The sequence below is a fragment of the Mirounga angustirostris genome, unplaced genomic scaffold (genome assembly GCF_029215605.1).
Source record: "Mirounga angustirostris isolate CCGP_5_RB_7025 unplaced genomic scaffold, mMirAng1.0.hap1 SCAF_4, whole genome shotgun sequence".
In the NCBI taxonomy this organism is placed as follows: Eukaryota; Metazoa; Chordata; class Mammalia; order Carnivora; family Phocidae; genus Mirounga; species Mirounga angustirostris.
In genome coordinates, this window is record NW_026991712.1 from 35,870,568 (window position 1) to 35,888,720 (window position 18,153).

Consider the following 18,153-nt stretch of genomic DNA (forward strand, 5'->3'; position numbering starts at 1 on the left):
CCATTCAAAACATAGTAACTTAAAACAATGATTTATTCCTTCTTGTGATCCTGCGGTTTGCCTCAACTGCAGCTCTTCACATGGTGTATTGGCTGGAGTCACTCATTTCTGCATTTGGCTGGGGCAGAAACACCTGAATGGCTTTACCTAACCTGTCCCACCCCTGGGGCTAGCTTGGCCTTTCTCTCCAGCAGGGTAGTTTGACTTTTTATATGCTAGCCTAGGGTTCCAAGAGCGAAAGGGGAGGCTGCCAGTCTTGGGTTAGGCTCAGAAATGGAACTGAGTCCCTTCCACTGCATTCTCTTGGTCAAAGCAAGTCATCAAAGTTAGCCCGGACTCAGGAGAAAGGAAATAAATTCCACATCTTGACAAGAGGAGGAATGGCATATGTGTGTACAGGGATGGCAAGGGAGTTAGTGGAGGCTGTCTTTGGAGATTGTCTACCACAGTTCTGTTTTTTCCTAGCCAATTGAACCAAGTGTTAGCCCCTTTATTTAATCTTTAATAATATTTATTTAAATATTTATTTAATCTTTAATATCCAGTCTGTCTTCTTGTGTTTTAAGTTTTAATGGTTCTTAGAGTTTTGTCATCAGAAGATACAATAGACAAAAGTATGCCATTTATCCCGTTCTCAGCTTTTTACTTGTAACAGCTTTATTGAAGTATAACTGACATACAAAGAACTGCACATTTTTGTAGTGTACAGTTTAATGAGCTTGCTTTCTCAACTTGTAGTCAGCATTTCACTAGAAACATTTGTTTGCCACTGTTGATACTTAACTCTTGGTCCTTTTGGTCTATCGGGTCAGTAAGCTGCTTGATTACTGTTGTCTTGCCTTCCTATTACTTGTAGTTTCTGGTTAATATCTTTTAAAGTTGTTTCTGTTACTGTTTTATATGTTACGGTTAAAGCAGTGTTCACTTTGGGGGGAGAGGTGCTTAACTACTGTTTAAAAAATTTTCCTTGTGAGTTACACACAATGTTACTAGGGATATAGAAGTTAGTACTCATAAAAGATGTGTTACTACAGATGGGTTGTAACATTTCTTGTCACCTTGACTACACGTGTTTGTGGCCTTCATCTTGACATAGAATGAGTTAAAGTCATTGGAAAGTTGAAGGGGGGGCGCCTGGGTGGCTCAGTCATTAAGCATCTGCCTTCAGTTCAGGTCATGGTCCCAGGGTCCTGGGATCGAGCCCCGCATCGGGCTCACTGCTCAGCAGGAAGCCTGCTTCTCCCTCTCCCACTCCCCCTGCTTGTGTTCCCCCTCTTGCTGTCTCTCTCTCTGTCAAATAAATAAAATCTTTTTTTAAAAAAAAAAGCAAAGTTGAAGGACGTGACTAGGCAATGTTGTTCTCAGTTTCATTTGTCTTCCTTGCTAGACCACTTAACACAAAGTTAGAGATGACCTTGCCCACCATTTATTTCTCAGTGTTTAGCACAGGGGCATTTAAATACTTGGAGAATTAAGTGAATGTGAAAAATAGGTTTAAGCAGTAAAATATGAAATAGAACTGCATAAGTGAAAAATAACTTTCATGTTTGGGCTTAGTTATTGTCAGTTTTATTTGAAGATATTTTAGTATAATCTTATGTAAATGAGTCAAAGACTTGTATATGGAGCCTTCTTTAAATTTATATATTTTTCTTTTGCTGTTTGAAGTTATTTGTGAATTCTGGTTAGTCACGTTATTACTTTTTCTTTAGTTAGACTTCATAGTCTAACCTTCAGCTTAGCCAGTCAGAAATTGAATTTACCATTTGAAGTGTGGAATGCCACCATTTATTAGACTGACTCCAAAGCCATTATGCTATACCATCTTCCATAGTTGAATGAATAATGTATTTTGTAGTAAGATATAAAACTTGAAAAGGCCTGGTCATTTGTTTCTTATGTGAAAAATTCATATTCACTTAAGTGAAAAATCCACTTACTATATTAAATGGAACTATCTTCTGTTTTTGAGGCAGATCCCAAAAGAGCTGCCATAGTCAGTGTGCAGAGAGTGCTTATGGGGGCGCCTGGTGGCTCAGTCATTAAGCATCTGCCTTCAGTTCAGGTCATGGTCCCAGGGTCCTGGGATCGAGCCCTGCATTGGGCTCACTGCTCAGCAGGAAGCCTGCTTCTCCCTCTCCCACTCCCCCTGCTTGTGTCCCCTCTGTCACTGTCTCTCTGTCAAATAAATAAAATAAAATCTTTAAAAATAAAAATAGAGGGCGCCTGGGTGGCTCAGTTGGTTAAGCGACTGCCTTCGGCTCAGGTCATGATCCTGGAGTCCCTGGATCGAGTCCCGCATCGGGCTTCTCTGCTCGGCAGGGAGCCTGCTTCTCCCTCTGACCCTCCCCCATCTCATGTGCTCTCTGTCTCTCTCATTCTCTCTGTCTCAAATAAATAAATAAAATCTTTAAAAAAAAAATAAAAATAGAAATAGAAAAACAAAGAGTGCTTATGTCCTAAAGAGCGTGGTGTTCAAAGGACAAATGCAGCTGAGAGGCCTTTGAATATGAAGGTATGGCTGTGGTATAATAAAGTTTTTGTTATCCTAACCAAAGTGTTCATCTGATTTTAGGCCAGTAGTTTCAAATATTGGTTAATAACCACAGGAAACGTAGTAGTTTGACTTCTCACCTTGACCCCCTTCCAGTAATGCAGTGCAGCTTGGCCCTACTGCCATGTTGGCCCCTGCCCACTTCATGTGGGTATCTGTAGCTTCAAACTGTTTTGCATATAAGTAGACTAAACTGCGTGATTGCCAGAAGGACAGAAACGAAGAATCAAGAATTCGATAACTCTTCTTGTAAAAATGGACTAGTTGGGGCTAAGCCCAATTGAAAACTGATTTTCACCTTGATTCCTAGGGTATTTTTAGCTAGGAGGAAAATTGGGGGTGGTGAGAATGGTTTTGTTTTCTGAGTATTTTTATTAACATTTGCCTAATTGTACTACTGGAATTACCTTTTTTCCTCTTAAAAAAAAAAACCCCACTAGTTTATTGTGCCTTCTCCCCTTAATACAACGATCTGATTTTTTTTTTTTTTTGCTTTAAATCAATTGTAGAATATAATTATTAGCATGCTAGGATTTAAATTAGTCTAGATTGTTAATAGTTTTAAACAAAATTATACAGGATGAAATTTTATCTGTTGGTATGGTCTGTAAATATTTTATTAGCTAAAAATCACTTTAAGGAAATTAATAAAAGGTTTACTCTTCAGATCTGTAATTCTCATAAACCTATCTACCACTGTCTTTATTTAGTTTTTTTTTTTTTAAAGATTTTATTTATTTATGTGAGAGAGAGAGAGCACAAGAGGGGGGAGCAGGAGAGGGAGAAGCAGACTCCCTGCCGAGCAGGTAGCCTGATGCGGGACTCGATCCCGGGACTCCAGGATCATGACCTGAGCCGAAGGCAGTCGCTTAACCAACTGAGCCACCCAGGGGCCCTTTATTTAGTTTTTTTAAAGATTGATTTACTTGAGGGAGAGGGTGAGGGAGACAAGAATCTCCAGCAGGCCCCCTGCTGAGTGGGGAGCCTGGTGGGGAGCTGGATCTCACAACCCTGAGATCATGACCTGAGCCAAAACCAGAGTGTGACGCTTACCGACTGTGCCACTTAGGCGCCCCATACCACTGTCTTAACTTTAATTAGGAACAATAAAACTTTGACTTTGAACAACTTGTTACCTGTTGTGAGGTTTTGCTTGAATTGTGTTCTTCTAAATGAAGTTGATTTTGTTCTGCTTTCTCGGTTATGGACTCTGGTAGTGTCTCTTAACATGATTGGTTTTTGCTTGAGTCATAATCCTCCAAGAGTCCCAAAAGTTTATCTCTTGTGTTCTTTCCATTCTAATGACTACCTTGAAAATGGAAAGTTTGTCAACTTAGTAGAAAAAGCTTGTTATGAGCTCTCATGCTTTCATATTCACTGAAGCATGTGGTCTTTATCAGCATGTAAACAGCACTGTGCGGGGGAGGCACATACTCAAAATGTGTCCTTAAGTAATAAACCCAACACTAACTTCACTTTTTAAGTATTGCTATCCAAAGCATTCTGCTTTTTAAAAGATTTTTTTTTTTTTAAAGATTTTATTTATTTGACAGAGACAGCGAGAGCAGGAACACAAACAGGGGGAGTGGGAGAGGGAGAAGCAGGCTTCCCGCCGAGGAGGGAGCCAGATGTGGGACTCCATCCTAGGACCCTGGGATCATGACCTGAGCCGAAGGCAGCCACTTAACGACTGAGCCACCCAGGCACCCTAGCGCATTCTGCTTTTAAACCACAAATTTATGAGCCTACTGCAGTTCAACTATTGTACTCTGGTAATAATTGGGTATTAGGCTGTAGTATGCTGTTAAGAAGTGAAGATTTTTTCAGTCTTGTAAATATTCTTATTGTGACTGTTTCTTTTCTTCCAAAGTCTCTTTTGGAAAAGTTTTTGATCCCCAATGCTTCACAAGCAGAGAGCAAAGTCTTCTATTTGAAAATGAAAGGAGACTACTACCGTTACTTGGCCGAGGTTGCTGCTGGTGATGACAAGAAAGGTAAACTGTTTTTAAACGTGTTTGTTGAACTTGTATAAAATAACACAGTATGGAAGTAGTCTCTCTGAAAGGTAAACAGTTGTACGTTTACAATTAAACATAATTGCTTAGAGCTCTAAATGAAGAGCAGTAATTAACTTTTTTCTTTTTTGGAGGGGTAGGAGGGGCAGAGGGCGAGGGAGAGAGAGAATCTTAAGCAGGCTCCACGCTGGGCTCAATCTCACAACCCTGAGATCATGACCTGAGCCAAAGTCAAGAGTCAGAGGCTTAGCCGACTGAGCCACCCATGTGCTCCAGTAATTAATTTTTTTTAAGTCCTGAGAATGTATACCTACTGCCTAATACTGGTGTTCTAAAATGCATGCTTGTTGAAAAGCCAATTTTGTGCATAGGAATGTTTCCTCACAATTTTTTTTTTTAAGATTTTATTTATCATGACCTGAGCCGAAGGCAGACGCTTAACAACTGAGCCACCCAGGCGCCCCGTTTCCTCACAATTTTAAGCGATAGTGATCACAGCGTAACTATAGAGCAGTGAAAACTAGTTATTAATTGAGATGATTGCAAGAGTTGTATTGACAGTGACCAATGGTTAGTGTGGTGGTGTTCCTTCAAGAAGCCTTTTTTTTTTTTTTTTTAATTTAAGATCCTCATTCAGTCAAGGTTGCTACAACTTAGTATTTCAGAGCATACCATTGGATATTAAAGGTCTGGCTTGAGGGGTGAAGATGAAGTGCAAACTTTGTCGATACGTTTTGGCATGTTTTATTTTCCAGGGATTGTGGATCAGTCACAACAAGCATACCAAGAAGCTTTTGAAATCAGCAAAAAGGAAATGCAACCAACACATCCTATTAGATTGGGTCTGGCCCTTAACTTCTCTGTGTTCTATTACGAAATTCTGAACTCCCCAGAGAAAGCTTGCTCTCTTGCAAAGACAGTACGTATTTTACCTGTTTTGTGGAAATTTAATAATCCTTATTATTTGAGCACTGAAATGTCCTTCTTTCATCATAGGCTTTTGATGAAGCCATTGCTGAACTTGATACATTAAGTGAAGAGTCCTACAAAGACAGCACGCTAATAATGCAATTACTGAGAGACAACTTGACAGTAAGTACATGACAGCGTCATGAATGGCCAGTGTGGTTGAAATTATATTCTATAGATTATTACAAGGAATATTTCTGGTCTCTTTATTGAATATAAAATTGTATCAGCTATTAAAGCTATGAAGAAAAACTGCCTTATAGAAACTAAGATTAGATCAAGGACCAAAAATGTATACTTTAGTTAGTTACATATCTATTGTTAGAGTTTTAGTTCTTAAAATAATTTTGTAAGCCCTGGTTTTGGACTTTCAATCACATAGGCTGTTTTATTTTCCAGTTCAATTTGGGTGTTTCCATTTGTTCCATTTTAGTCACAATAGTTTTTATTATCAAAATTTTACAAGTTCTCTTCATGTTTAAATTCCATTAAAAATGGTTTTCTTGGGGCACCTGGGTGGCTCAGTCAGTTAAACATCTGCCTTTGGCTCAGGTCATGATCCCTGGGGTCCTGGGATCAAGCCCCATGTCATGTTCCTTGCTCAGCAGTGAGCCTGCTTCTCCTCCTCCCCATTCTGCTCTCTCTGTCTCTCACTCATTCTCTATCTCAAATAAATAAATAAAACCTTTTTTAAAAAAATCGTTTTCTTGACGATAAAGTTGCTTCCATATTTATACAGCTATGGTACTCCATCAGTAACTTCAGTTAAAAAATTTCATATACCTTACGGAATTCAAATGGAAATCTATTTTGCCTAGCTAGCTAGCCTCTTAAAATAAACAAGACTTGTTATGGAATGTCATGCTTATCCTTAGCATACTCCAGACTCAGAAAAAAGAACTGTAATGCTATTATCACATTGAAAAAACCTACAGTAATTCCTTAATAATGTTTAATATCTAAACAGTACTCATTCAAGTTGTTTCTTTTTTAAATTGTCTTTAATAAACAGTTTTTTATTTGAATTGGGATCCAAATAAAGTCTACACCTTGCAAAGTGGTTGATATGTCTCTTTAGTCCCATAGGTTTCCCCATTCTCCTTCAGATAAATACTGATTTTGAAGTTTTGAATCTTAGGTGAAAAAATTATCAAGTACCTGCTATGCCAGGTAATGAGAGCTAGGAGTGAACAGTTGCAGTGTAGAGCCTGAGGACTGTATATCCTTTTATACATTTCACTTCCAGCTTTATTCTAATTCACTGCCAATTTTCTGAACCAGGTCTATATTCTGGTGGTGTTAATCATCATCAAAGAGTTTTTTGAACCACATTGTATACTTTGTTATTATTAAACACTTAAAATTATTTTAGAAAGTGTAACTGGGGGCTACTTACAAATTTGTGGGATTTTTATTTTCGTCAAGAGAATAACCTGTAGTTTCTTAAAGAATGAATTTTTTATGTCAAAGGAAAGAAGCACTTTGTTAGGTATTTTTAATATTAAGAATTTTCCTATTTTCTGATTTGAAGTGATGAGATGGTTGTCATTCCTAAAAGGTAAAAATTGAGACCTACTTGCTGTTACATTGTCATCACTTTGGCCTGGCTTGAAATACATACTTCCAGCTGATTTGGTTATTATTATAGCATGAAAGAGCATACTCCCAACAACTGAAAAGAGAACCAAGGATTGCATTCCGATTCTGTTACTAATTACTGTGTGTCTTCTCTGAGCCTTAGTAATATCACCTGTTATCATTATAGGTTGATTGGATCATTTATCTGTTAAGAAATTTTGCCAAAACTACCTAGTATTTGAGATTGGATGTGATTGACTAAATTGCCAACACATAACCCTGGTAGAAAAATGTATCAACTTTTTCAGGTGTTTATGGAAAATTTGAGAATCCTAGAAGGTTAAAACTGGGAAGAGATGTTAGAAGATAATTTCATCTTACAAAACCCGTTTAACAGGAACACACAGACTTCCAGAGGTCATTTAGCTTAATATGACCTTGGAAGAAATCTCCTTTCCAGGGCAGAGATCTATTTGGTTAATAAATAAAGCTAATGGGGGCGCCTGGGTGGTTCAGCTGGTTAAGCGACTGCCTTCGGCTCAGGTCATGATCCTGGAGTCCCTGGATCAAGTCCCGCATTGGGCTCCCTGCTCAGCAAGGGGTCTACTTCTCCCTCTGACCCTCCCCCCTCTCATGTGCTCTCTCTCATTCTCTCTCTCTCAAATAAATAAAATCTTTAAAAAATAAATAAATAAATAAAGCTAATGGATGATTTGGGAGTTAGAAAAGTATTACTGCATTTTTTTCCTTCATTTTTCATTGTATAAGCAGTCCTTTTATAAAAAATTACATCTAAAAGTCATTATGGACTGTTAAGACTTGTAAAATATACTAATTTTTGAAGAAGCTGAAATAATTTTGAGATTTTTTTTAACCTGCAAAATTAACATTAATGAAAAAAATTAATAGAATCCATAGTCTTAACACTATGGGACAATTCAGTTTTTACCTCTTAGAAGATTGGGTTCTGACCATACCGTTTTCTGTTCAAGTATTTATTTTGAATGCTATGGATTCAAAAGGTATGTTTTTCTAAGCTAAAAACATTAGAAAAGCTAAATTTGTAATTTAATTCAGACTTGATATTCTCACTCTTAAATTTCATGGAGTGTGAGATTCTCTTTGCAGTGGGAGTCTTATGTTGTACGAAAGAAATCAACCTGAGCTTTAACTTGGGTTTGAATTAAGATGATTCTCGTTTAGGTACACTAAACTTAAACATCTGTCTCTCATATTGGGGCTATTCAGAGCAGTTTGATATTCTCATTTTTGTAGCACTTCTGTATTTTTTATTTTGCTTTCTCTTCTATGATAACCAAGAGTTTCTTGTTATCTGACTTTATTTGAAGACAACTTGCTTTGTACTTAGAGTGTTGACACAGAAAGGTTAGGGAGAAAATGAGGGTGTTTTGTATCTTGAAGCTGTCTTCATTGCTGTAATCTTTTAAAGCTTTCAGCAAAAGCTGTGGTTATATTCTGGTAACTATGACAAATTTATTAAGATTTTTTTCAAACTGAAACATGCTGAAAAATCTTTCCTTCTTTTGCCAGTTGTGGACATCGGACACCCAAGGAGACGAAGCTGAAGCAGGAGAAGGAGGGGAAAATTAACCGGCCTTCCAACTTTGTCTGCCTCATTCTAAAATTTACATAGTAGACCATTTGTCATCCATGCTGTCCCACAAATAGTTTTTTGTTTACGATTTATGACAGGTTTATGTTACTTCTATTTGAATTTCTATATTTCCCATGTGGTTTTTATGTTGAATATTAGGGGAGTAGAGCCAGTTAACATTTAGGGAGTTATCTGTTTTCATCTTGAGGTGGCCAATATGGGGATGTGGAATTTTTATACTAGTTATAAATGTTTGGCATAGTACTTTTGGTACATTGTGGCTTCACAAGGGCCAGTGTTAAAACTGCTTCCATGTCTAAGCAAAGAAAACTGCCTACATACTGGTTTGTCCTGGTGGGGAATAAAAGGGATAATTGGTTCCAGATACAGGTGTAGTTTTTGTGGGTACTTTAAGGTTTGGAGCACTTACAAGGCTGTAGTAGAAATGGGTATTCTGTAGATAGTACATATTGAACCATGAGTATCTGTGGAATACTCTCAATGTGCACACCTTTGACTACAGTTGCAGAAGTGTTCCTTTAATTGTGACCCAATTTACTCTGGATAAGGGCAGAAACGGTTCACATTCCATTATTTGTAAAGTTACCTGCTGTTTGCTTTCATTATTTTTGCTACACTCCTTTTATTTGTATTTAAATGTTTTAGGCAACCTAAGAACAAATGTACAAGTAAAGACGCAGTAAAAATGAATTGCTTGATATCCATTACTTTATGTATATCAAGTACAGCAGCAAAATAAAAATCCCATGTATTTAACTTTTTTTAGGGTTTTTTTTGTTTTGTTTTTTGTTTTGGGGTTTTTTTTTTGCTTTTGTGATTTTTTTTTTTTTTTTTTGATACTTGCCTAACATGCATGTGCTGTAAAAATAGTTAACAGGGAAATAACTTGAGATGATGGCTAGCTTTGTTTAATGTCTTATGAAATTTTCATGAACAATCCAAGCATAATTGTTAAGAACACGTGTATTAAGTTCATGTAAGTGGAATAAAAGTTTTATGAATGGACTTTTCAACTACTTTCTCTACAGCTTTTCATGTAAATTAGTCTTCTGGTTCTGAAACTTCTCTAAATTGTACATTTTTGGAAATTTATTCCTTATTCCCTCTTGGCAGCTAATGGGCTTTTACCAAGTTTAAATACAAAGTTTATCGTAACAAAATACTACTAATATAACTACTACTGTTCCCAACCATGTCCCATATTCCTCCCCTCCCCTGGGTGGGGGGAGAAAGTTTTGTATTTTGTTTGTTTGGTTTGGGGGGTTTTTTTTGGTTTGTTTTTTTTTTTTTTTCAGAGACGGGATTGATTGGAAAAAAGTAATGTGTTCCATTTAAAATTTTGGTATACGGCATTTTCTAACTTAGGAAGCCACCATGTTCTTGGCCCATCATGACATTGGGTAGCATTAAGTTTTGTGCTTCCAAATCACTTTTGTTTTTAAGAATTTCTTGATATTGTTATAGCCTGCCTTCAATTTTGATCCTTTATTCTATTTGTCAGGTGCACAGGATTACCTTTTTTAGCCTTCCGTCTTGTCACCAACCATTCCTACTTGGTGGCCGTGTACTTGGAAAAAAGGCCGCATGATCTTTCTGGCTCCACTCAGTGTCTAAGGATACCTTGCTTCCTTTGCTTGCATCCCACAAACTATTTCCCTCATCCTATTTACTGCAGCAAATCTCTCCTTAGTTGATGAGATTGTGTTTATCTCCTTGTAAGCCCTACCTATCCTGAATGGTCTGTCATTGTCTGCCTTTAAAATCCTTCCTCTTTCTCTCTTTAAATAATGATGGGGCTAAGTTATACCCAAAGCTCACCCTCAGACTATTTTCCTCAGTACCTTGCAGAAAACACCAAACAAAAATATCATTTTAAAAGAGGTGTATTTTTTTTTTCTTTTAGAATGTAAGCTCCTCAAGAGCAGGGACAATGTTTTCTGTATGTTCTATTGTGCCTAGTACACTGTAAATGCTCAATAAATATTGATGACGGGAGGCAGTGAGTCTTGATGATAAGGGTGAGAAACGGAAATCCCAAATAACTGTTTTGTTGCTTGTTTTATTATGACCTCAGATTAAATTGGGAAATACCAGCCCTTTGGCACAGTTGTCCCAAATACTACATTCAAATAAAAGTGCAATGGAGGCCTTGGGGTCTTTCTTTCAAGGCGAAAAGATCTCTTATGCATTGGGGCAAAATAATCATCTTCATGGCTCTTTTTTTAAACTGATTTCTCCTGAGCCCCAGGCCAAGGACATGAAGTAATTGTTTATAGCTAAGGAGCATTAAACTAGACTTGAGGAGATGGATTTCATTCAAGTATAAATAAAAACTAAAGCTTGTCACATTTGCCTATTTATGTGCATTAGTCTTCTAAACTAGTTTGATTCTGAAATAAATTGTGATAATACTTAATATTAGCTGTTAATGTTTCTACGTACTAGTGCCCAATAGATGAAGGAAGATTCCAACCTGAGATTTTTTTGCCTTGGGATTTGAATAATAAATTTTTATGACATTTCTTTAATTGTCCCAAATCCAGGCTTCATGTCTGTTTTTGTCACTATAACATTGATATTTCCAGGAAATTGGAGAAAACAACGTATTTTCTGTGTGTGGAGTATTGGGATTGTTAAAAAAAAAAAAATGTCTGCTTCACAGTTGCCCTTTTGAGAGAGGAGCCGCATTGAGATCAGTTGAAAGGATGGACTTGGCTACAGCTCTTACCTATGGTCCTAGCTTTTCCATTTAATAGTTCTGCTATTACGTCATGCTCTAAAGATCATAGAAATGGTGAGGGGGGAGTATAAGAGAAAAAGAATGTCAAGTAGTTTAACTAGAGGGCCTCCAATTTTTTTCCTTCCTGTCTTCCCTACAAAATAGTCACCAATCCTGCCATGGCCCAAAACATACTTAAAACTAATAATGGCCAGTTTGGAATCTGCAGTCTTCAATTATTTGTGGTTAAACCTGCATTTGAGAGTGAAACTTCGATTGAATAATTGAACTCTTACCAACAGTGAAAAGCCTCTGGGTGCAAATCGAAGAATTTTGGAGACTTTTCCAGCAGTGGCAGTTATCATTGAAACAGTTTCATATCTACATTAGGGGAGAACAGCACTTCATTTGGATGCAAGTACATTAATCACTGCATGAGAGTCTATACAGTGTGTTAGGAACTTCCTCCTGACTGGTGCTGTGTACTGAGAAGATAGTCTTACAAAACATTCCTGCAGAGAAAGATCAAGGAACCATAAATTGCTTTATTTTGTTGTATGTAGGAAAATAAGTGGTGGAATTGAAACCTCTATAGTTTTAAGGGGGTCTCTGAAACTGGGCGTTTGGAAGATGGCTAGACGTGGGTCTTTTTCTAAATGTGAAATTAATGTCAATAAAGTACTCTTCCCTTCTCTTTAGTGCCGCTTACAGCAGTCACAGTGTTACTGGTTAATTCTAGCTCTCCTTTAGACTAAAGGCCTAAAATTAAAGATATGCTGGGTCTGTATAGGTATTTCTTTTAAGAAACTTCACAGTGGCCTCTAAGGAAAATGGTACTCTTGAATGACAAAATACGGTATTCAAGATCTCATCACAGTAGATCTGCTTTAAGAATTTGAAAAGCATAAAATTGCTGAGTACATCAAAATCTGATCATGCTACTCAACCTGGATTCTTCGAAGTCTATTTTATATATGATTGTCAGCCCCGAAGTGTTAAAGAACTTGGAAGTTACTGAAGTAGCAAGACTTGATAGGCTAACTTTGGGGAGACATCTGTATCTGCCCTATATCATTACCGTAATTAGTTTATAAGAATGACTCTCCTGGACAAGCAAACATATGTGTCTTTTGGGTATAGAAACCAAGTTGAAAGTGGATATATTTGGGCACAGCTATTACCGACCCTAGGTAATGCCAGAGACTCAGTTGATAATGAGTACCTTTTTTCTGTATTTGAGCTCATTCTATGAAATTTCTGAAAGCCCAAACTTAACCAAATGTTCTTAAAAGACTTAAGTATTAATTTCCAATTCCTTAGAAGCCATCAGTATTTTAAGTAGGTGCTTGACATTTTTTGTTACTGGATGTTGGTTTGGGCCAGCCATTTTTCTGAATGTTTAAGAAGGGCTTCTCAGATTTATGTTTGAGTCAAGACTTAGCAGAATGAATGGGATCCAGATGGAGGCAGCATGTGCAAAGACATCAAGTTACGAGAACTTGAAAGACTTCCGTGCACTCAAAAGTGAGGGACTCTGTAGAAAGAAGAAATAGGCTCCCATGTGCTGTAATGATTGAGTGTCCATGCTGCCAAAGTCTGTAGGGGAACACATAATATTTGGCAAAACAAAGGTGTGTAAGATTACATTTTGAGTCAAAAAAAAAAGGATATTTCTAAAACAACTATGGTCTGCAAAACAAGTTTGTGGATCTCCTTGGCAGATGATTCCCAAAGCAAGGAAATTAAGGGTAAAGTTTACCTGTCCTAACAGGTTCTCCACATTAATGACTGATTTAGTTTGGGAGCGGGTACTATATTAGAACTTCAACTGTGTTGAGAGAAAAGTAACGATTTTGAGTATTTTAAGAAAATGCCATTTGCACTTTTAAATCATGCCATGCACAAAAATCAAATACAGAAGAATGAAAGAGTTAAACTCTGATGTTCATAAGATGTAGGTGATACAAAGTTTGTGAGGAAACATCTCTTAAAATGGACACAGGAACCCTAACTAGGAAAATTATACGTAAACTCAGACTCAGTATATGAGCCTTAATATAAATCCAACTACATAAAAATTTAGATAACTGGAAGTGAAAAGTAACACATATAACGTAAAAAATTGGTATACATATATAAACAATAGGAAAGTGGGCAAAGGTTTTGAACAGGCATTTTTGTGGAGGAGGAAATACATGACCAGTAGATATATGAAGAGAGGTTTAACCAGGGGAATGCAAACCAGGACCACAATGAGATACCACCATTTTACCCCCACATAATGTAATTTGGAAGTCTGGTCATACCAAATGTTGGAGATGATGTGGTTTGAGACCTCCCAGTACTGATGGGAGTTTATTACATCCCTTTGGAAAATAATTTGGCATTATCTCAAAGTTGACATTCACATCCCTACAGTTGAGCATTTCTCTCCTGGGTGTATCTCCTGGAACACTTGAATTGCACACCAGGAAATTCACAGCTGCACTATTTAAGCAAAAAAAAATGAGACAATCCAAATGTCCATTGAAAGAACGGATAGAGTTATTTTACCCAACGACATAATCTTCATTTATGAAAATGAAACTATTACCCAGTTAGTTGGTAACATGATTTTAATAATATTTAGTGAAAAACATAATACAGTATGATATCCTTATAAAAATGAACAAAATGTCTTGCTTAAGCATACATATACATGATAAAACTTTTCTTTCCTCTACCATGGATATTCCTGAGAAAATTTAGAATAGAGTTTACCTATGGAGAAGCAGGGAGACAGGCTAGGACAGAAGGACATCGGTAAATATATGTTACTAGGTAATGTGACCATCGTGGGAATGGGATGGTGAGTTCACAAATACTCATTAGAAAGCAATCCATTCAAGAATAGGGATAAAACAAGGATTATGTTTAATCCAGCTCTAGGCACTAGAGGCCACAAAGGAAAAGAACTAAAGCGGAACAGTACAGTGGGCCAGTAAATTCAGTAGTCAAAGGCTTGCTTGATGGTAATAAGATTAGCAGAGAAAATATGAAAAGTAATCACCAAGTTTGATGAACCAGCACACAAGATGGTTAATTGCTGTCCTAGTCGTTACACCCTAAAATTGTCCTGCTGTCCTTTCTGTTTGACTCTGGAGGAGCAGGGAGCAAGAACTGGAGATTTAGTCAGAGGAAGGACAGCTGGGAAGACATTATGAGGAAACACTGCAACTAGTGAAAAGTCCAGGTCTCCAAAATGAAGGAGCAAGGAAGTCTGTAAGAACTTTTGGTAACACATAGCCTGTCTCTGTCGGGCCTGAAGAATTTTTTCTTCTACCAGCCATACCACTTCAGTGAATTCAGACTGTCTGAAGGTTCCGCACTTCTCAACCTTTAGAGGAAATGCACTGCATTCAGTCCTGAATCCCTGAGGCATCTGTCACACCCCTGAATAGCCAAGGCAAGATTTTCACTATTTTTTCTCCTACTCCTCTGGGATTCTTCAAAAGTTTAACTGGTTTCTGTAGGAAAAGTCTACTGACGAGAGTTGAAGGTACGGAATCTATAATCCTTAAATAGTACTAGATAAAATATATGGTTGTTGGTTCTTTATTTTTTTCTTTCCCAGGATTTGTCTTTCTTTCTTTCCCAGAAAGTCTTTTTAGAGACCTTAGTCCATTCTTGGAGAACTTAATAAGGGGTCAGAGTTGAGCCAAAAACTTTGGAAATGGAAGAATTTGGAGAAAGCTTTGGAGTGCTGAGCATTCCTCTGCACCATTACCTGACTGCTCAGTGAAGGAGGGGACGGTGTTCCAATGGGGATACTTCACAGATTATTCCAGAATCTAATCCATGTGGCACATAGTGACAATAGTTAGGCTCATTGGGCATTCTCCAGTCAAAGGATGGTGTCTAGCTGGCTTTGCCAACGGCAGAGTGGGGAGAGGTAACTGCATTAGGAATGGCCTGCTCTCTCAAGGTTTGTGGAGGCAGAGAATGTGGACGTGTTTCCAGTCGGCGAGGGGCAAGACTAGAAATTTCTGCAGTGCAGAATGCAACTCAGGTTGGTTTTAAACCAATGAAAATGTTGAATGTGTCCTCCATTTTCTTGAGAAGCTATTTTTCTTTAGTAGCATCAGTAATGGGACAAAGAGATATCATGTGCCTCCTTTTGCAATGCCCTAAGGACCTGACATCACTTCAGTAGGATTCCTGGAAAAAGTGCATAACCGGAAACTAATGGGAAGACATCAGGATAAAACAAAACGGGGACATTCTACAAATCAATTGGTCATGAGAGTCAAAACTGAGAAATCGTTCCAGATTAAGGAGACTAAGGAGACATAGCAATCACAAGCAACTGAAGATCCAGTTCCCAAGACCTTATTTCCAGAATCAAGTTTGTTTTGTATTTTAACAGCTACTTGGTTTTTAATATTAAAAAAATGTCATAGGGATATTGATAACAGTAGTATCCCTTTGAGTTCTTGGTTGATTTGGAAAGGACTTTAGTGATAAATGCCCTTGGCTTCTAGTCCAAGGTCAATTTTATTGTAAGTGTCCATCCTCGGGATTGGTGGGCCCTGCTCTTGTTCACATGGAGGCATGGAATTGTGGCCTTTTCTGCTCCCTGACCTCCACTGGGATCTGTTTTGCTCCTTTTGACTTACAACTGGAGTGTTGTATCTATTGAGTATTTGCCATAGTTCTGATGCTCGTTTGTGGTCTCAGGATTCTGTTGTGACTTAGTCTTTGAAAATGTAGAGCTCGTCTCTAGGTGTGACCTGGTCAGGCTGGGACCAGAGCCACATTTACCTGGTGACAGCAGTGATACAAATGAAACTTCTAGGGCCCGTGTGTGTGTGTGTGTGTGTGTGTGTGTGTGTGTGTGTGTGTGACAGAGGGAAGAAGATAGTAGACCCAGTGGAAATTTGCCAGCCCTGATTTGGAAAAAGCAGTCTCAGGTGTGGGGAGAAGCAATATCCATCTGTTCCCACACTGACAATGAGTCGTAGAGTTGTAAGGAATAAAAACTCTAGAACAGTGGTTCCTAAACTTGGCTGCCCATTAGAATCACCCCAGTATTACTCAAGACCTTCTACTTACCAGTATCTGGGGTAGGACCCAGGTATCATTCTTTTAAGCTCCCATGTGTATAAATTATAAGTGAATAAAACAGCCTTTGAAAAGAATCTATTATCTGGTGTTGAGCATTCGTCCTGGGCCACTGGGGAGATCAGGCCTCAGCCCACCTTCCACTGGTTGCTTGTGAGTTTGCCCAAGTGACAACTTTCTTGCTAATGAGCTCAGTTTCCTCATCTGTTAAAAGGATTCTAACCATGGGCTTTGGAATCAGACATCCTCCCAGAAGAGGAAGGGGATTTGTAAGAAGCTGGGATTCCACAGATAGGGCTGGGGGGCTGTTTTCAGCCGCTGTTGTCCTTCAGGTGTACAAGCTGAAGACATAAAAAAAAAAGAGAAAAAAGTCATTGCTTATTCATGTCATCTCTCTAGAACTGCAGAATACAATGTTTTCCCCATCAAAGACTCTTAGCCTGGAAGAAAGAAAAAAACGATCTACTGTGGATTTATCTGCCGAAGTCCAGAGGAACTGTTACTAGATTTTCATACTAAAAACGGAACAGGGAAAAAGTACAGAAGGCTCTTCTCTCCTTCTCACATTTAACACACCTGCCTCATGAGAAAGTGATGTGACACCTTTTACACAGGCACACTTTCACAGAGTTAGCAATCCCACAAATCAAATTCCTTCTAAGACATCACAGCAGACTTTAAAAATTCAGGATTACCTTACGTGCCTGTTTGCTGGCCCTTTAACATCACTATTACAGTAATCCTTTACACTTGTGTGGCATTTTGAAATCTTAAACCATTTTTACAATCGGGAAATTCTCATTACCACCTTATGAGGTTAATGGGGCTGATAATAGTTTCCCCGTCTTGACACTGAAAAAACTGTTTAGATGAATTAACCTGCTTGCTCCGAATCCGACGTCCCGGCTGGCCAAGCAGAGCTGGAGCCTGCGTTTGGAGGGGGAGAGCAGGCCAGGTGAAGGGGAATGCATGAAGGGACAATCGGGGAGGGGAATGTGGGAGGCATGTCTGTGGAAACCAAGGTTCATGCATGGAAGCCAAGGGCAGGCAGTAGGCATGGAGAGGCAGGCGGGAGCCCCAGAAGATGCGTAGGGCCCTGGATTTTCCAACAGGGATGATGAATATCCTCCAGCTCCAGGGAGCTTGTTGTGGAGCGTCGGGGGAGAAGGACAGCGTGTATTTCAGGCACTGCTTGCTGGGGTTCCTTCCTATGGGGCCATGAGGCATGAGCTGCTTCCGCTGCCCTCAGCTTCCATGCACAAACTGAGAAGCCAGAGGATGCCCGCGCCCCCAGATTTACATGCACTGTGATAGAGAGCTCCTAAAATTAGACTAACCTTCCAGACACAAAGGAGTTCTGAATGCACCCCCGATGGTGGGATTTCAGGCAGTGGGGGAGACCTCCCTAGCATCTCAGAAATCATGCCACTGATTTTCTACTGCCCTTGTTCTTGTGAGGGGTCTTGGAGAGGACCCAGCCTCTGGTTGACCCCGGGGGCGGGACCCTGGCCATCAGAGGCTCCTCACCCCCTCCCGTGCCCTTGCAATGTGGTCTTCTTTTGCCTTTCCCACTCCCAGAGGC

General features: G+C 38.7%; 1 protein-coding gene across 4 annotated transcripts in view; it reads left to right on the top strand.

Moving 5' to 3' along the window:
* YWHAZ (tyrosine 3-monooxygenase/tryptophan 5-monooxygenase activation protein zeta) overlaps positions 1-12,170 on the top strand; it is a 33,622-nt gene extending 21,452 nt beyond the window's left edge. For all 4 annotated transcript variants that reach the window (XM_045896147.3, XM_064588040.1, XM_064588039.1 and 1 more), the window contains exons 3-6: positions 4,425-4,548; positions 5,325-5,488; positions 5,566-5,661; positions 8,668-12,170. In XM_045896147.3, the coding sequence (XP_045752103.1) occupies positions 4,425-4,548; positions 5,325-5,488; positions 5,566-5,661; positions 8,668-8,727 (444 nt within the window). In that variant the 3' untranslated portion in view covers positions 8,728-12,170. The remainder of the gene's footprint in view (positions 1-4,424; positions 4,549-5,324; positions 5,489-5,565; positions 5,662-8,667) is intronic.
* The last annotated feature ends 5,983 nt before the right edge of the window (positions 12,171-18,153 follow it).